Here is a 19,400-nt window from a genome sequence, read left to right as displayed (position 1 = left end):
AGTCAAAATTTTCTCCAAGTTGGCCACCCGAAAACCATGACTAGCTGTCGTTCCATATAAGCGCCTAAAGCACATTTTGTAAAGAAAGGAGAGTCCTAGGAAGATAGATACTGAACCGCGAGACTTAAGCGTTCACTCTAAACCGTTGACAGCTGTTCAAGAACTGGAACAAATAACGAAATAGAGCAAAGTTGTCAGTTTGACATTAAAAACCAAACAGTTTCAAAGCTAGAAACTTGCAGTTTGAACTATTGCTAAGAACAACTTGTTCACTTGGAAAATTTATGAGCAAATTTCCCAAAGCTAAGAAGGTATTCCTTTTATTAGCCTTTAATGTAGCACTTTATTCAATTTCCCAAGAGAATGGAAATTCCAAACCCACATATAATGTGGGGTAACGAAATGCTCTAAATAACTTCCTGATCACGAATATGATAAACATTTCGTTTAATTTTGATAATTTGGCGCAAATCCTATGAACCTGTTTCCTGGCCAAGCATGTGCCAAAATTGAATTCCGGTAGGAGTATATTTGAAATCAGCGGCTCATTAGCTTTCGAATGATGCTTTCAAAACTTAGCCTTGCCCACTATCAAGAATTCCGGTCTGCAACGGATTTTTTGGAACAGAAGTTAGTAACAGTGTTGTATTTTCCATAGTTTTTTTTTTCGACAAAACTTATAATCGCAGAAAAGACAAGTGAAGTAGTTTTTGTGCTGTCACCAGATGTAGAATTTCGAAAGTTTTTTTTTGTGAAATTAATTAGGTGATTTTACACGTCCTTTGCAAAGAGGTTTACTCGATCATCATTTTGAAAATTACTTTGGTTAAATAAGATCCATAAAGTTCTTTGCGACTTAGATTTGTAGGCAGAAATTCAGCATTATCTGATACCGCTAACCATTGCATGTTTATGCATTGATTAATCACATAAGTGGCGAACATATGTGGATCTCAGTAAGAAATTAAGAGAAAAAAATTTTAGTATTGTTTTCTACGAAGGAAAGCAAATAGCTCTGCTCTTACCTGTCTTTAGGTGTGAGAAAGTGTGAGAAATTCCTTACGTTTCGCTGAGTGATCTGCTGTAAACCTAAAGTATTGCCCTTAATTTCATGAAATATAAGAAATATTGAGTATTGCGTGGTATTAAAACTGAATATTGCGCGAGTTCCAGCTGACTAGCTTGCAAGGATGAGAGCAAGTTTTTCATAAAAATTTGGTCTTAACTTGTGCTGGAAGGGTGTCCATATACGGGTCTCACCAAATAGATAGAAACGAACAAAAAACGAAAGAAACTTTATTTCTCCCAGCCTTGAGGTGAGACGATTTTCTAATAAGCTTGGGATAAGATTTCCGCCTTCTGAGAGCGTACGTACGTAGTGCATCATGATCCAATGTGCTTGATTTCTGTTCTATTAACTTAAGCTTCTTCCCACTTTTCTAGAATTACTGGCTTTTTAAAATTCATTTAACAATTTTACATGGTAATAACTGTATCTAGAAAATCACGTTTTAAATAGAATTCCACGTGGATAATTTCTGAAAAACTGGGGAGAAGAAAGGAAAAGGGACAGAAAACCCAAGATGGGTCGAGTAGAACTCACCCATGGGAATATGCGTCTACATATATCTTAAGTCACTCAGAGTTTAAAAAAACGTTAGAAGTTAGCTGTGAGATTTCACCCACCATCCTCTAGTCCTGATATAACCTCTCCTGACGATCATTTATCTAAGACTACTAATCATTTCTTAAGGTGAAGTCTTCTGACGATTTAGGGGCTTATGGAAATAAGATCGCCAAGATTTTAGTCTTAGTCCTTAGTCGATTGTGTCCTGGGCCAAAGAATTCTAAAACATCATCTTGATGACTGTATCGTTTATTGGAATACCATTTTTCTTGAATAAAGAAGAAAAACTTCAAAAAGGTAATTTCAGAAAATCCCTTTACTAGCTTATTCCATAAAAAAATAGAATCACTTAGTAAAAGAATTCTACACGTTGGGAATGATTGAACATCAGCCTTGCAAGGACTGATAGAGTTCTTCTTCTGAAGACCTGGGTGAGATCGATAGCTTCAAATGTTGTTTTGTTCGCAAAATTTTGGAACAAACAGGAATGCGAGCGTCTGTCCACAGCACCCAAAAAATCCACAAACAGTCACCATCATTCAGCTCCCCAACTCAGTCGCTGCTTGCGTAATTAACCGTACAACGATGTGCCCGTTGTAATGACGGCAACTGACGGAAAATGGCTGCTCTACTATTTCGTTTCGACAATCGAGAGCGTGCACAATTTTTAACCGTCAAGTGGTGATTTCCGAAAATAAAAGGCGTACAAGCGGACAAAAGTCACAACAGCCAGAAAAATCGAAGCTCGCCCTCTCCTCGCCACGCAAATGGCGACCACTTTTCTTCGAGACCTCAGCGGGGTCTTTTAGGAGGACAGAAAAGACTCGGCCGAGCGCCCACGACTGTTCGTTATCGGCAACGACGACACTATCGCAGTCTGATTCACTGATCGATCCGAGACAGAGCTGCGCTGCACAAAAACTCCGCGCCCTTTCGCATTGTGCGTCACTGCCCTGTAGTTCCATCCACGTTACGAAACGATCTTGAAAGTGATCTAAAATTTTGAACGGATGCACTTTAGAGGAGAAAATTGTGGGAAGTGCATCTCGCAATGAAAAGGCCCTGTTGGTACATCGATTGTTCACGAAAAGCACCGAGCCATAGATAATAAGTAGAATAACTGTCGTGGCTACGGTTCATATTTTGCTATGGAAAACTTCCTTTTGGCTAATCTGCTTCCTCTCATTCCAGAAAACCACACATTTCTGCTGACAAGATCTGTGCTGTACAGTTAGTAGTTGAAGGTGCAGAACTATTCTAGCCAGGACACCACCACCTGAAAAATTCAAATCATGGTGGAACTCTCGTTATACTAGTTACTAAATTCCTCTTCTGTTCTTTGTAAATCAAAGGTAGCTCTACACGTGAACTGTCACAGAAATTTTTCCTTTCTGAGGCTTTAAGGAGGAAACGTTTTCAAAAGCGATGTCGGGAGAATATTAGCGATTTATAACTAAAGGATCAATCGTCTATGAACTGAATTCACCTTGAAAATTAAAATGCTAAGTTTATTTATTATCGATCCCGACATGTCCTCTTCGTCTTCTTGAAGAAGAAGAAAAACAAAGATTTTTTCGAGTGGCTAAACGAAAGCCTCTCGTTGCCTCTCATTAGTGTTAATGTTGATTGGTTTGAAGGCTGTTCTAAGGACATATCTGTTGTTTTTGCACTCACCCAGCTCGATGCGTGTAACCAGTCGCATTGGTGGAGATCTTCCCTCGTTTTTCACGTGTTCGTGTCGTTTCTACATGCATTCTTGTATTGATCTCCGGAAACTGTTCTCTTTGATTACGGCGTCGGAAGTCGGTGACGACGAGTTCGACGCCTACTTTCATATCGTAGCGTATGTTGATGAGATTGTTTGTGGCCTGCCGCCAATATTTGCCGAGGCGCGCACCTGAATGGGCGTGGTCGGCCGGCGGTCGGTTGCCATGCTATCTGTGCGTGAGACGAACACCGCTCCTACGGCCTTTCCACTCTTTCCTCTGATCCTCGACTGCTATTTCATGTTCGACATTGAGGCCGGCTGATCGCTGAGCATGTTCGGCTATGACGACTCCTACGGCTACTCGACCGCCTTGCTCGCCGTCGCGCCGTATGCCACTCAGCTGGCCCTAGGCCCGATCACATGGGTTCTTTTTTTCCCGTTGTTCGCCCTTCCGGCGATCTCCCTGATGCTCTCTGTTGGCGGCCTATCCACGCACGGACCAGTGCTCACCTATAAGAGGCTCGCCCCAATCGCAGCCGGTGATTCTATGCTTGTTTTCTGTGTCTCCATGGCTGTTTCCAAGAATGAGTTGCACATGTCCAGTCATATCGCATCGACTACTTGTCGCATGACGAATTGCTTTTGACGCAGCGCTCCAAAACTCATAATTCACCCTGCAGTTCTATTATTTTCTATCAGATAACTCGCTTACCATAATCGATATGTGCGGGTCGGGTGTGATGAGCTGCCTAGTAATTGTAGAATTGTACATGGTCGGCGAAGGTCAACTTGTCGAAGGTCAAGTGCGGTCACCATCAAGGGACTTACCTCACTGTTTTTCGTGCTTCATTGATAAAAACATTGCCTTTCTTACCTTTGCTTCGTAGAATTTAGCAACTGCACCTTCTGTGCAACATGTAATTTTTTGTAATGAAAAAAAGTCAGCTGTGAAGTTATCTCGCAAATGTTCTCTCTGTGGATTCCCGCCTTAAGTGAAGAATTTCTACTTTTCTTTGCTTTAGCTATTTTTTCCATGTCATTCTTTTGCTACAAAAAAAATAACGCTCAAAACTTAAGATCCTTTTTCGTAGGGCTCTTTGTCTGTCGACGTGAAACCTATAAGAAAGCACCTATTATCTCGGAATTCTCTGCTCTCACGCATGAGATGATGTTTTTGGAAAACACATGAGATCCACATATTAACTAATGAAAACTGAAAAACATTAATGCTGGACGAAAGTAATTAGAAGGAACATAAGCAGACAGTCTTGATCGGCCGTGGAGAAACAAAACACTTTGCTTTCCTGCTGCTTCTCAACGGTACTTTCTTATTTCTTTTATATATTTCTTTTCTACGTTTATTTACTTTTTGCAATTTTTTAATAATCATTGGAATAGGCTTCATATTAGGAAGGTAAGGTTATATAGCACAAAAATCACGTATTCAAATTTGTTCGGTTGTTCTATTCTCCACCAATATTTCATTCCTCTTTTTTCTCTTTTTTTCTGGAAGACGGCGAAGCTCTCCATACCATCGTTTTTAAGTCGACTCGCGGTGCACAACTGCGATGAGCTTGCAATTTGCTGAGAACTGAATCATTTGAAGGAAAGGTCTAGGAATTGGCAAATAAATTTGAAACAGCGTGTTTCTTATTCTCTTCACTGATAAGTCAGCTAAGTTATTTTCGACCCTACCTCCTAAAGATAAAGACTTCTGAGTTTTCGAATCTCAACAAAACATCTCCGTTCATTCTAATACATATTTCACTTAACAAATGGTCTCCTTTCAAATTTTGGAACACTTTACAATGTTAGTGAACTGAAAGTTACACTTAGCAAAATCCAGAATTCGAAGTAGAGCTGAGCTTGCCGAAACGTCTAGAACCCAAGCGTCGTCCAAACATACCTGATCTGGCGTTTTATCGCGCATCTTAGGGCTCTGGCAAGATTTTTCTATTATATTATATTATATTTTGTCATCTCTCACAAAGTAATCGTCTAACCATTTGTGTTTTCTTAACAGCTGAGTCATTCAGTCAATAAAAGTGAAGTAAAAAGGATGTTCAGATGTTAGGAAGGACGGAGAGAGAAGTCGGATGTTTTCGAAAAATTGGACGTGGAGCAACGGAGAAGTGCACCATATATTGAGATGATTGGGCGAAGTGATTTCGGAAAAAAACTGACATGCAGTCAAAATTATGTTGAGTTGGGGAGACTGGTTTCGAAAAATGTGGACTTAATTTCCCTTCAGTTTCGCGTGAAATTTTACATTTTTCCCTATTCAAATCTGAGGAGGTCCTCGGGTCAACCGCTGTCATTGTACGGTGCGATCGCCATGGTTCGAAGTCGAACAAACGCAGAAACGACTGCACGAAATCACCGCAGATCTCACTTCAGGTGGCTTCGAAAAGACATGACTATGAGCACAGAACAAAAGAGAAATTGCGTAGTAATGAGAGACTTCTTTCGTTTTCTACAAACAAACTATTACGTAGAATTTGGCATCTCATAGCATTTCTCTCAAATTCCATCATTTCTTTGAAATCACTCTGAATCCCTAGATCTATATTCAACACGATCGCCTATAGTACCGAACTCTAATCGATCTCTATCGATCAATCGTTGGGTCTGATCTTCTGGCATCGGACTATCAGATGTGAATAGCACGAGTAGCTGCTGACGTTACGTCAGCGAGGAGTGGAGGTTTCAAAATTATCACTTTTTCCCGAACAGTGCCTAAATTATAAGGATCATTTGTTCATTATGAAATCAGCGCGTTACTTACTAGCTATTATTTTTACTGAGCACTTATAACAATATTTAAACTCGTTTCCCGATGTTTTTGTAAATATTTTGATTTTTATAGTTGCTCGCAAGAGTAATCTCATCTATGAATTTATGAATCTTCGAAAAATATAAACTAGAACTTTTGCGTTGGAATTTTGCAATGCTTACTGTCTCATTCATTTTTTCGCGAAAAAAAATCCAGGTAACATTCAAATTTCACTTACCTTTGTAGAAAGCTTATAAATATCTCATTTTGCTGTATTTTTATCTGTTTCTGTATTTTTGCAATTATCTATTGCATAGCTAGGATAAGCTTCTTTCAAACATCACCTTAAATCCATAAATTCATCGCCTCCGCACGTTGTGAAGTGTTTGTTCCTCTGATTAATTGATTTTTCTATGCTTATTTCTTGCACATTACTCGCACAAAAAAAGGACGGTGTGGAAGATGTGCAGCTCAATTTAACAGATCGCCAAATGGAAAAATAAGTCTGCAAAACCAACGTTTCAGTTAGGGAAAACAGCTTCTAAAAAACTAGGAACTTGTTTCATTCTCTCAGGAAGCACTTGTCTTCGCACATTAAGGAAAACTTTGGGAAGGCTATAGGAAACGAATTCTGCACGTATCAAGAAAAATACTCTTCTCATTTTAATCCTTTTGGCGATTACTCTTCGTGAAAAGTTCTGCAAAAACAGAATTATTTGGAGGTAAAAAATCTTCTCGGAGACCATCACCGGAACTTTTCGTCTTCCAGTCCTTCTGTACATCACAAACTACGTCTTTTTTCGTCAAAAGTTTAACATGCACCCCGTTAAATTGAATGACATCCATCGGGATCGCCAGGCTTAATTTCCAGCTACGTGGGCAAGTCTCCAACACTTCTTTTCATCCATCACCTTTCAGAAGAAAAACGTCCTTGTGCATCTCATGTGAACACGTCGTGAGGCTGCGGTGCTGTAAATTTACTTGCTGGATTAACATGACACCCATTTCTAGGAGGGTTTTCCCAAGTTTTAAGAGTTTCGCGCGATCACAAAGTTATTTCTCTTAGAACACAGCATGGCTCATCTGTGTATCCACAGCAACTACACGGATAATTTGTAGTGAGTACTACTTGCAAAAGATTCATTGGGATCAAAAGGACCCTCAAAGGAGGATCTGTTTCCCTTTTTATTCAATTTGTCCTAATTTACTCTTCACATATTTTTTGTTAGCTGAAAATCTATGTACTCAGTTCTCATCAGATTTCAAGAACATTGCGATGCTGCTCCGCGATTCGTCCGCTTTCGTAGTGCAAACGCTCTTTTACGCAATAATCCAGACAAGATGCTATAGTCGGGTTCTCCATATTTCGAATACTTACCGAGGATTTTTCTTCGAGCTGACAATGTTTCACGAGCTTTTCTTTTCAGCAATGACGTACGAGGACTCTTCCGTTTAGCGGTGGCAGCACAACATTTAAAAAATTCCTTACTAAGACAATTATATTTAACTAAACATTTAGTTTTTCAAGTACCAATGAACAAGAGAGCAAAGTGTTCAATAAAGTAAGAATTTGTTCTAATTTACAAATGGATTCAGGCATCGGCTGGGCGCTTACATGGCACGTTTCGGAACGACTCTACGTGGAAGGTCTACGAGCAGCACAAAATTTGTTATATTTAGTATTCTCATTACGTTTCAACCTGGACTGGGCTATCGAATGCGGGCATCAGTACAATTCCAGGTACTTATTATTGAAAGGCAGCAATTATTTCTTGTACGTGAAATTTCCCTGCTCTCTGTGAATTCGGTGCCGTTCCAGGTATTGTGTGAATTTCAACGAGCAGAACATCACTGTCGGTCCGTTCCATCACAGTCCTGAGAATCACTGGCCAGCGCAAGAGTTCAACAGGTCAGCTTAGCTCTTCGTAATGATCCAGCGATTATTCACGGGTGCTGTGGGTATGCTTGAGTGTTTGCATAGAGCGTACATAGTATCAGACGAGGTTCGAACAGGCAAATCGATATGATTATATTTGACTAAGCCGTCCGTCGATGTACATGGCTGTTAGGGAATACGAGAAAAATAGCGGTGTTATGAACGAAGTCGTTTTGAACGCGGTCCATGCATTGTGACAAAGTTGGTTGTGTTGTGACAGATGGTGTCGATAGAGAGCAGGCTTCGGAGTATTTAGCTGTCGTGAACAATCGAGCTAGAATTCAAGTTTCCAAAAGGATTAATTTTGTAAGCCTCAACAACCCGTTGTTTCACCACGAGAATGGCCCCACATCTGCAACAACTTTTCACATGCTTTACACACATTCTGTAACATTGTGCTGTGAACTTCTAGCAGTTCTTACGGGCGGTGGACAGGTACCAACTCCGATTTCCCTCTCAGAATATGCTGCCATTACTCTAGAGAATACTGTGCATTCAAGTGTGTGCAGCCACATAGGACCTAATATTGCAGTTCACTTGGATTCTACCAGAATTCTCCTTTCTCTCTGAATGGTCAGACTCTCATTTTCCTGTGGATGTTTTGGCAGCAGTGAGCTTGAGCTTTCAATTGAGGGAAACCTTTTCGGATACGATTTAATTGCCGTCATTCTTTTTTTTTTGCACGCTATGATGTTGTGAGATCGCTTTCAACTTCAATGAACCTACTTTGATGTAGACATAAATCTTTTGCTTGCTCTGAATACTGGTTATTATTCATTTGACGTACTCAAGCCGAGTTTCCGATCTTTTTTGCAGTTGTTTCTCACACTACATATCTTTGACAAACGACTCTAACTCTTTGCCGACTTCCTACCATCAAACGAACCAGCACACTTGTTCCCATTTGCACTGCAACATTCTATGTACTGATAAACAAGCGCAAACTCCCGTTTTGTGGCCCCTTTTGAGCTTGCCTTCTCTAAATACTTGTCAGTATCTTCCCTTATCAAGGAATATTATAATTCTGTATCAGAACATTGACGTAAAAGTGTGAACCGAACCGAAAATGTGAATATAAACCTAAATTAAAATCAGCTTGTGCAATTTCTAAAACGTGTTTTTCTTTTAGAAGAGTCCTACTACATCTTCTTCACTTATTTCTGCTGAAATTCTCTCTTGAAGAAGCAAAATATGATTTTCAAAACGGTGTATGAGGTTCTTAAGATGTGAGTCGCACGAATTCAGCTGGGGATGGCCAATGTTGTTCGCATTCACGATTCTATTGTTTAAGTACTCTATTGCTTCTGATGTACTCATTCACATCGTGTCAATATAGGAAACACGGCTGCAGATTCGCTGGTCAGGTTCATACTTCCTCAAATCACTTCGGCAAAACAAAAAAAAAAACAGGCTTTTTGCCACGTATAGAAAGAGGTTAAAGGCATCACCCCACGAATCTGAGGTGGTACGGATGTTAGGTGGGATATTCTTATACGGGATAGTAGATTATGGAGAGAGGGGTGATTCCGTCCATTTCTTCTTAATTGCCGTAAAAAAACGGTTCGGAAGATGCGGCGCGTGCACAAGGCTGACGCGCTCCAATCGAACTCCTTGTAGAAAATAGCGTGCCCGAACGCTCAAAGCCGTATCGCCCGGGCCGTTTTTTTACGGCAATTAGGAAGAAATAGACGGGATCACCCTTCTCTCCATAATCTACGATCCCGTAAGAATAGCCCACCTGAAATCCGTACAATCTCAGATTCGTGGGGTAATGCCTTTAAGCATACCACATGCTGTGTTGGAATTACTGTGTATTCATTATATAAAACCATCCCAATATTTCGAGCTCGAGAATCTGGTTGGATTTATCTGATCGATCCTTTAAGTACATTTAATCCCAATGTCAAAACTTATCAGATTTTGGCCGTTATATTGGCGCTTCCGGAACCCATGTGCATCTTTTCGTTGCTGCTCTTGACAGTGTCACATGGTCGGCCGTTCGAACGCTACTTTTATCGCCACAAACCGGTCGCTGTCCACTTGTCATGTGTTGAATGTTGATCATTGCCCGTTTCAACCGGTTTGCCCCGTTCGTGCGTGGAGAGTTTACAGCACTCTGCACCAATGGAAAGAGTAGCATTTAAGCGCAGCGCTCTTTTTGATGGATTAGGGGTTTGAGGGTGGTGGAATTTCCCGGCCTCGTTGGTCACTTTGATGGAAATCAGAATTCGAAGTGCCCAAACATGTGGTTTCTTGGAGTGGCTAGTGGTATGTCGCTACCGAAAGTGCTTTTTTATTATATGAGTTGGTCGAATATAACAAAATTCTTGGATATTAAAGAAATTGATCCTCAAACTTTAGCTGAGTTACGTTTCACTGTTGTGTCAATTACCCCTTTGACTTACCGTACTTCGTTATGGGGATGCTCAACGAACTTAAGTGATTTTAGCTGGTTAGCGATGAACTGCTTTTTTCGGATTAGTCAAATTCTTGCCCACATTTTGGAAGTTTTATTTTATTTTTCCACAGCTGTAGAATCACGCAAACCGAACTCTTTCACCAGTGCTGATTTTTTGATCGTCTCACTCATTCTAATTGCCTCAACTCTCCTCAAACCGTGTCGATTGACAAGTGACCACACCGTATGAAATGCATTATTCGGTGCAAAATGTAGTGGAGATTTTGTCATTCTTCGGCTTCGGATGAAATGTAAAGGAACGAAGTAATTGCTATGAAGTATTTGTTGCGCTTTTATAACAAAAGTAAATATGTAATATCTACTATATAATAACGGGCTTTTTGTGTGTGTTGTGTGGTTTGTTGCCGAAATTAAATAGGGTGACGTCCACCGGCGTAGTTAATGCCTCGAACTAGAGCTATAAAATAGGTGGAAGGGTCCACCGGGTCGATACCTAAGGGGTGCGACGGGTCCATGCGTCGATACCTATAGAGGGTGCGACGGGTCCATGCGCCGATAGCCTTAGAGGTGCGACGGTCCATGCGCCAAATAGCCTTAGAAGGGGTGCGACGGGTCCATCGGCGCCAGATAGCCTTAGAAGGGTGCGACGGTCCATCGGCGCCAGATAGCCTTAGAGGGGGTGCGACGGGTCCACGGCGTCGGATACCTATAGAAGGGTGCGACGGGTCCATCGGCGCCAGATAGCCTTAAAAGGGGGTGCGACGGGTCCAAGACGTCGGATACCTATAGAAGGGGGTGCGACGGGTCCATCGGCGCCAGATAGCCTTAAAAGGGGGTGCGACGGGTCCAAGACGTCGGATACCTATAGAAGGGGGTGCGACGGGTCCATCGGCGCCAGATAGCCTTAGAAGGGGTGCGACGGGTCCATCGGCGCCGGATACCTATAGAAGGGGTGCGACGGGTCCCACGACGTCGGATACCTATAGAAGGGGGTGCGACGGGTCCATCGGCGCCAGATAGCCTTCGACGGGGGTGCGACGGGTCCATCGGCGTCGGATACCTTGAAGGGGTCGACGGTCCGCGTCGGATACCTTAGAAGGTCGACGTCCATCGCGCCATAGCCTGAGGTCCGGGTCATCGGCGCCGATACCTTAGAGGGGTGGACGGTCCATCGGCGCCGATAGCCTTGAGGGTGCACGGGTCCACGGCGTCGGATACCTTAGAAGGGGTGCGACGGGTCCATCGGCGCCAGATAGTAAGGTGCGACGGGTCCGCGTCGTACCTATAGGGGGTGCGACGGGTCCATCGGCGCCAGATATTAGAAGGGGTGCGCGGTCCATCGGCGTCGGATACCTTAAGGGGTGCGACGGGTCCCGCGTCGGATACCTATAGAAGAGGGTGCGACGGGTCCATCGGCGCCCGATAGCCTTAGAAGGGGGTGCGACGGGTCCATGGCGTCGGATACCTATAGAAGGGGGTGCGACGGGTCCCACGACGTCGGATACCTTAGAGGGGTGCGACGGGTCCATGGCGCCAGATAGCCTTAAAGGGGTGCGACGGGTCGCGTCGGATACCTTAGAAGGGGTGCGACGGGTCCATCGGCGCCGGATAGCCTTAGAAGGGGTGCGACGGGTCCACGGCGTCGGATATTAGAAGGGTGCGACGGGTCCATGGCGCCGATAGCCTTAGAAGGGGTGCGACGGGTCCTCGGGGATACCTTAGAAGGGTGCGACGGGTCCACGGCGATACCTTAGGGGGTGCGACGGTCCCGCGTCGGATACCTTAGGGTCGCGGTCCCGGTCGATTGCTTGAAGGTGCGACGGGTCCTGGGCCGATAGCCTTGAAGGGGTGCGACGGTCCCGGCGTCGGATACCTTAGAAGGGGTGCGACGGGTCCATCGGCGCAGTAGCCTTAGAAGGGGTGCGACGGGTCCTCGGCGTCGGATACTTTGAAGGGGTGCGACGGGTCCCGACGTCGGATACTTGGGTGCGACGGGTCCCGCGTCGTTGCTATGGGGGTGCGACGTCCCCGGCACCAATACCTTGAAGGGGTCCGGGTCTGGGTCGTTGTGTGCCGGCGTGTAAGCTGGGGACGTTGTAGTTTTTAGTTGTAACTATTTCGGCTTGCGCTCCCTACTCGGTCTGTTCCTCAACTGGATATACACGTTCAACGTGCTTAATGTGGTGTTTTGTGATCTGACGTGGAACGCTATCTTTATCGTACATGATTTGTCCCGTCTTTCTGTTAAACATTTTCTGCCGTAATTGTTAGAGAAACAACAGGAAACCCATTCTTCAATACCATTTCAATCGTGTCTACACTGTTGGACACATGTTTTTGGCTAAGTAACCTTTGGTGTATTTCGTGAGTGCTTTCGTGGGTTGTGCAGCGCTTGAAACCCAGCTTAATTGGGTGCCGTGGAACTTTGTGTATTTTTTGGTATTTTTTTGGTGTAGTTAATGGCACTTGTGCCTTTGATACCGTGGTCGCGCGGTTGTTCTCCTCTTGACTCCTCTTTTTTTGCTTTTTTTATTTGTCCTAAGTGGAACCTGAAACGGCTGTTAATAGTGCCACGCTTTATTTGGACGTTACTTTATCCATATCTTTTTTATTTAACATCATTTTGTGCTTTAAAATGGAACGTATGCTTTAAATTTGATATATTATATTCCCGTGTTTTGCTAGTTTGATATTCTAATGTGCTAGCGTTTGAAAAACTTGAATTGTCTTTATATACATTAAAAGAGATACACACATGAAAGAACTCTTATTATTTCAAATATCACACTTATTTTAATATTAGTAGCTTTACAATAATAAACAGAAAAATCTGTCGAAAGATACCTTGTATTTGACTGGAACTCTTACTTTTTTGGAAATTCAGCGATGGTATCATAGCATTTCACAAAATGAAATACCCAAACTTCCATAACGGGACCACACTCACCAAGCCTTTCGTCCCTCCGGGGTCGATAAATTAGTACCAGACTTGTCCGGGAGAATGAAAACACCGACTTACACATCGACTAGCCACCGCAAGTCACTGTATAAGCCAGTTACACGTTCGTAAACCTCAAACGATTCTGAATTGAAGTGAACGCGGGGGCGCATCCCAAGCGGATTGATTAACGCCAGAAATTTTCACGTTTATCTTTACATGAAAACGTTACGTGGAGTTTTCACTGATTTTCCTTGCTGTAGCCAAGGTGCTATTTTATTTATTTATTTATTTGTTTATTTATTTATTTATCTATTTATTTATTCAAACACCTGCAGGTGTGCCATAAAACAGAAAAAAAGAACAAGATGGAACAGAGTTCACTAGAATTTCGCCTGAATTTTACACAACAAGGCTGGCCCTTCAAAGCATGAGGAGTGGTGGGTTGGCAGGTCATTCTCCTGAGGGTGAGAAATCCTCACGCGAGATCTTTTTCCCAGACCCAGAACGCTACGGTAGATAACCGGATACCAGGGTTTGGTTGACCAACTTAACCTCGAACGGAGGAATCCGTACGGGACCCTGGACGAGCGGGTGGGGGGACCTCAAGTGCAAGGGCTCACCAACTTTGCTATCCTTGAACGGCTTTCCACCACCAGGAGAGAATAAGGACCAACTGCACGGACGAATTGAAAAGGAGCATATCAAGGCAGAATTCCAGCTAGCTAGTGTCATAATGAACAACAGGAAAGGAGGAACCAAAACTGTGAGCTAAAAACAGATATCAATCCAATGCTTATTGTGGTCGCTTGCTAGACGAGGAACTTGCTCCACGTCTCTGAAACAACGAGATTTTAGGTCTCCCTCATACCTAGAATAGGTAGAACATTTAGTTTGGATAGCCTGTTTTTGAATATCTTCGAGTTTGGACTAGACATAATTTCAGCTGGAAGTAGATTAATCCAACGCGCAACTCTGCAGAAAAAGGAGTTAAACATAGTTGAGAAGAGTTTTCGTCTGAGTTTAGAGTAGTGCAAATTGAAGCTTCCTGTTCTCCCGCTTGTTGGACGGAAAATCCAATACTTGCTTACCTTTAGCTTAACTTCCATTCGTAGGATTCGAAAACCCAAAACTAAATCGTTCACTACTCGTCTGTACTTCAAGCTCTTTAATTTCAGCGCGTTGAGTCGAATTTCATAGGAGGGAAGTGTGTCAGAGTAACCCGGATCGGGAAAGCATCTATAATAAACCAGTCTAGTGAAAATTTGTTGTACTTTCTCTAACTTCTTGATGTCCTTTTTCAAGAATGGACTCCAGACTGGCGTAGCGTATTCTAGATGTGGCAAAACGTATAAAGAAAGAAATAAAGAAATATTAGTAAATCAGGGTCCTTAACGTGCACGCTCCTCATTATTATGAAAATAGACGACAGCGTTTTTTTGGTGACAAGGTCAAAATGAGTGGAAAAGTCGAACGATTTATCAATTATTACCCCAAGGTCTCGGACTTGCTTTTGATATTGAATAGTTGTTGAATTGCAGAAGTAGGGAATCTGAGGAGCCTCTCCGAAATGCAAAGCTACTGTTTTGGAAAGATTTAAAGGTAGATCCCATTTTCTTGACCATGATACCATTCTCTGGATTGCCAGCGAAATCGTGTTGTGGGCGAAAGTTTGCTCATTAGGTCGATACGAAAAATATGTTTTGATGTCGTCCGCGAACATTTGAACTTTCATGTATAACGATGTAATGTATAACGCTGCAATGTATAACGCTTGGAGTAACTGTTATGGACCTTTACATCATGTGTCGTGTGTCGTTCTTGAAGATACGATTTTAACCAACTGAGCAACTGTCCGCGAACTCCATAGTTTTTGAGTTTGAAGAGAAGCTTTTTGTGGTTTACCATCTCAAACGCTTTAGACAGGTCGAATAATATTACATCAACTGACTTCCCTTTGTTTACCTCGGTCATCCAATCATAGACCGAATCGGACAGTAGTGAAGTAGTGGAGGATCCAGATTGGAAGCCATGTTGTTTGAAAGGAATGACATCTCTTGATGATAGCCACTCGTTTAGTTTTTCTTTGATTATCTTTTCCAAAACTTTGCTTGCGTAGGATACAATACTGATGGGGCGAAAGTTCAAGAGAGCGTTAGAATTGCTTTTTTTGGGTATTGCGGTGATAAGTGCCTCTTTCCAAATGTTAGGAACTTCACTGAAGATAAGCGACGCATTAAAAATATGAGCAAGAGGAAGACACAAAGCATCTGCACATTTTTGGTAAACTATCTGGGGAATGCCATCGTAGGGACACGAAAACGAAGGATTTAAACGTTTTAGAACGGTAAGGACTTCATTTGGATAGATGACAAAGTCAAAGGACCTTTGAGGAACCTGAGTGGCAGAGGAATCAGTAGTTGGCAATGGAAGATTATGACTTCTTTCATTCAGTTTTAGTGAGTAGTTAGAAGCGAAGAATTCAGCAAGTGCGTTAGCTTTTTCGAGATCGGTTTTGATCAAATTACCATTGTCAGTCCTCAACACAGGCAGTTTTTGTGCTTGTTTAATTCTTTTAGCGAGGAAGTTATGAAACTTTTTCATACATGTTTCCGACAAACGCCGCTCACGATATGCAAGGTATTTTTTTCATGTGATAGTCAAGATCAGCGCAAATTTTTCTATAGAGAGCGTTGTTCAAAGGGTTATCAAGTTGGTAGAAGAGTCGATTCTTTTGGTCAAATAGATTTCGTAAATGCAAAGGATAAGTAGGTACATAATTTTTGTTAACTTCAGCCGGACAAACTTGGCTAAACTATCGTACATTACTAGGCAAAAGCGGCGATACATTTCTGCAAACGACTGATAGTTGTCGAAAACTTCCAGCCAGTCCACACGAGCGAGAAATTTACGTAACTCGGAATAGTTTACGCGACTGAAATCTGGCAAGGGCAGATAGAGGGGTTGATCAGTATTAAAGTCGAACATGAAAGAAACAACATCATGATCGGAATTGGCAAAGGAAGACAGAATTTCGATACCACTGATACTAGATCCGGAAGAAAGAACGAGGTCGAGAATGGAACGTAAACGAGTGGGAGCGTGAATGTTTTGGGCTAGATCACAACTTTTCAATAAAGATTTGAAGCGTTCAGTAGTGGAATTACTATGTTTCTTCATGTCAACATTGAAGTCTCCCACAATTATGATTTAGGAGACGAAAGGCAGAGTTCACAAATAGAATCAAACAAGGTATCATCATCAGTCTTAGCAGAATCTGGAGGTCGATACGTAACTACAAATTTAAGAGAATGAGGTGTGAAAGGAGACAGGAGTTCAGGACACTGCATATCAGCAGCCATTTGACGTTTGAGTGGAATGAGAACCGCGTGAAATTTGTCTCTAACTAAGCAGCAGACACCTCCGCCTTTTTGAAGCGGCCTGTCTGAGCGAAACACGAAGTATGGTAAATCGGCTATCAGTTCAGAATCGGAAATTGTAGAGCTGAGCCATGTTTCAGTAACGGCTAATACATCAGGTTGGTGCAGACGAAGAAAAGAGTGAAAAAAGTGCAATTAATTTACGTGCTGCGTGCGTTAAACGAAATACATTTTGTCTCAGAGAGAGGTCCACGCTGGATTATAAGTTTCCCTTCATTGGTTTGCGGGGAAGTTCGTTGATGTGGGTGAGAGTATCTTTGTAAACCACCCACTCACGCGTAGATGACCGTTCATTTCTCAGACGAGCCTCGTGCCTTAACTTATAATCCCGTTTTCGTTCTGCCGTGGTTATACTTTTACGTACAAATATGTTCGAAAGGCTTGTGCGGCGTAGGGAGGTGCGCTCTTGACAGAGCCTTTGCCCAGTGGGAGCGAGAAGGGAGTACAACATTGACAAGACGTGGCTTGTTACCTCCAGCGCGTCAAGGACATTGGCCACTTTCTTCGAGGTCCCTCTCTTTCTATCAAAGATCTATCAGCACCCATTTCCGCTAAGCCAGTGATAACAATACTGCGGCCCCTCTTTTCAGCTTCAACTCCATCAGCCACTTCTTGTGTGATTTTTGTTTTCAAGGCAAGAACCATCTTCTCAATGACAGGATCTGTGTTTATTTCCAAAATTTCGTGTTGATGATTCCGGCAAAAGAGAGCGACTCGATGTCAATCTCATCATTTTTGGATTGAGAAACGGTTTGAGATGTCGAATGAGTGCTGATAGGTTCTTCCGTTTTGCGGGAAGAATTACGGAGAGTGCGCTGAGTAGATACAGGCATGTTATCAATAATCAATACTGACGATTTGCAACAGAGAAACGCGAAAAACTGAGTTCGAGACGTGAACGGAAGGAGTTAGCGTGAAAAAGGAAAACGAGTTAGCAGAACCAAGAATGTGATGAAAAATGTGAGTGAATATAAGATAAGATAAGATATAAAGTTTATGAAACCAAAGAAAAGGGAAAAAAGTTACAATACAGAGAACTGGATAAGCAGCCGCACGCAGTGAGTGTACGATTATGATGATTTTATGAACAGCTAACGCGTTTTCCTCTTAGCCGGTACCTGGAAAGTCAAAGCGATAAATGATTCATCCGCCTGAACGCTTCGCCATCCTACAGAAAGCATTTAGACCCAGTGGCGAACAATGGCCATCATGGTATGCTACGTTACCACTGCTTACCTCATGTGATGAAATGGCAACCTAGCAGACCACTTCGCACCATGAGCATTATTCACAATGCCTTTTGTCTCTATGAGGGATCTCATCAACCCGCCCCGTAGGTCAAAACCCGTGGAGATACTGATATGAGGCTAGTCGTTTGTGATCGCAATAACCTCATCTTCTCTGCTCATTTTGGACGTTGGGTATTTATCCGGAACTCCTCTAGCGCTGTTCGTGATAGAATTTCGGACTCGTAGGATGAGATCTTAACTTCAACCTTTATTTCGAAGTTTTTATGGCATATTTTGCGATGAACTCCGAGAAAGGCAAAAGTTTAGAATTTACGAGCCCATCTTAATAGATTCTCCTTACTCCGAACACAGAATGGCCATCCAGGTTCTCCTGCATAATAGTCACCGCAAGACCTACACGTTAATCGCTCTCGATCCCACACAACGGATGTATCATCTGAAGTTTTCCGTTGGTACCTATGCAATTTTCACATACATTAGATGACGCGAAGGTCGTAGAGATGTCACCAGCAAACCTCAAGCGACAGCTGGTGCGCAATCGTACGTATGACTACACTGCTCTGCACTACTTTTAGCCGCGTGGTGGAGAACGGGTTGCGTAAAAGTTGAATTTATAATCTTATCTCACGAGTCCGAAATCATGGCACATAGAACACTAGAGGCGTTCTGAATAAATGTCGAAAGTCCGAAAACGATGAAGCGTTTGGGAAGATAAATCAGTGCTGGCCGTGAGCTTAACCCCTTAAGCTGTGACACCAAAACGTGACTGTTAATAAAGGTCAATGAAAATCTTGGCAATAACTAAAGGAAAATCCATGAAAGCTACCTATTTATTATGAGATGATTCAAGGACAGTCGAACATGAAGTGTTTAATCTGGAAACAATGGACTTTATAATCATAGACTACTACAAGTTGAAAGCCGGCAAATTCAGCAATATTGAGTACATTCTAGGTGCAAATTTTCTTTTTGTAGTTCATTACAAAATGATTAATTGGAATTTCCTCCTCTGATGAATTAACGTCGCTGTCGTTGCTGCTTGTATTTTACTATTAGAAGGAAATATATATATATATTTATTTATTTATATCTTCATTATTTTATATATATATATATATCATGATCCCAACAATAGATACTACCACAATATGTACAAAAAAAAAACAAAAAAGGAACTGTGAAATGAGGAAGTGAAAGAAACGAACGAGTGAAGGAAAGAATCAGCATAAGGGAAAAATAAGGAGAACAGGTAGCGTTTCTATGCCGTGAGTACGACTATATATTTTAGCGAACAATTTCAACACGTTGA

General features: G+C 42.4%; 1 protein-coding gene across 2 annotated transcripts in view; it reads left to right on the top strand.

Annotated features, from left to right (window-relative positions):
- Positions 1 to 3,666: 3,666 nt before the first annotated feature.
- The window catches only part of RB195_018178 (uncharacterized protein), a gene marked incomplete at both ends in the record, with an annotated part of 31,251 nt that continues 15,517 nt past the window's right edge, over positions 3,667 to 19,400 (top strand). For both annotated transcript variants that reach the window (XM_064185502.1, XM_013447968.2), the window contains 3 exons: positions 3,667 to 3,874; positions 7,705 to 7,849; positions 7,928 to 8,017. In XM_064185502.1, coding sequence (XP_064041382.1) covers positions 3,667 to 3,874; positions 7,705 to 7,849; positions 7,928 to 8,017 — 443 coding nt within the window. The remainder of the gene's footprint in view (positions 3,875 to 7,704; positions 7,850 to 7,927; positions 8,018 to 19,400) is intronic.

Source organism: Necator americanus, chromosome II (assembly GCF_031761385.1).
Source record: "Necator americanus strain Aroian chromosome II, whole genome shotgun sequence".
Lineage (NCBI taxonomy): Eukaryota > Metazoa > Nematoda > Chromadorea > Rhabditida > Ancylostomatidae > Necator > Necator americanus.
The sequence above is the reverse complement of the archived record's forward strand: the minus strand, read 5'-3'. Positions and strand labels throughout refer to the sequence as shown.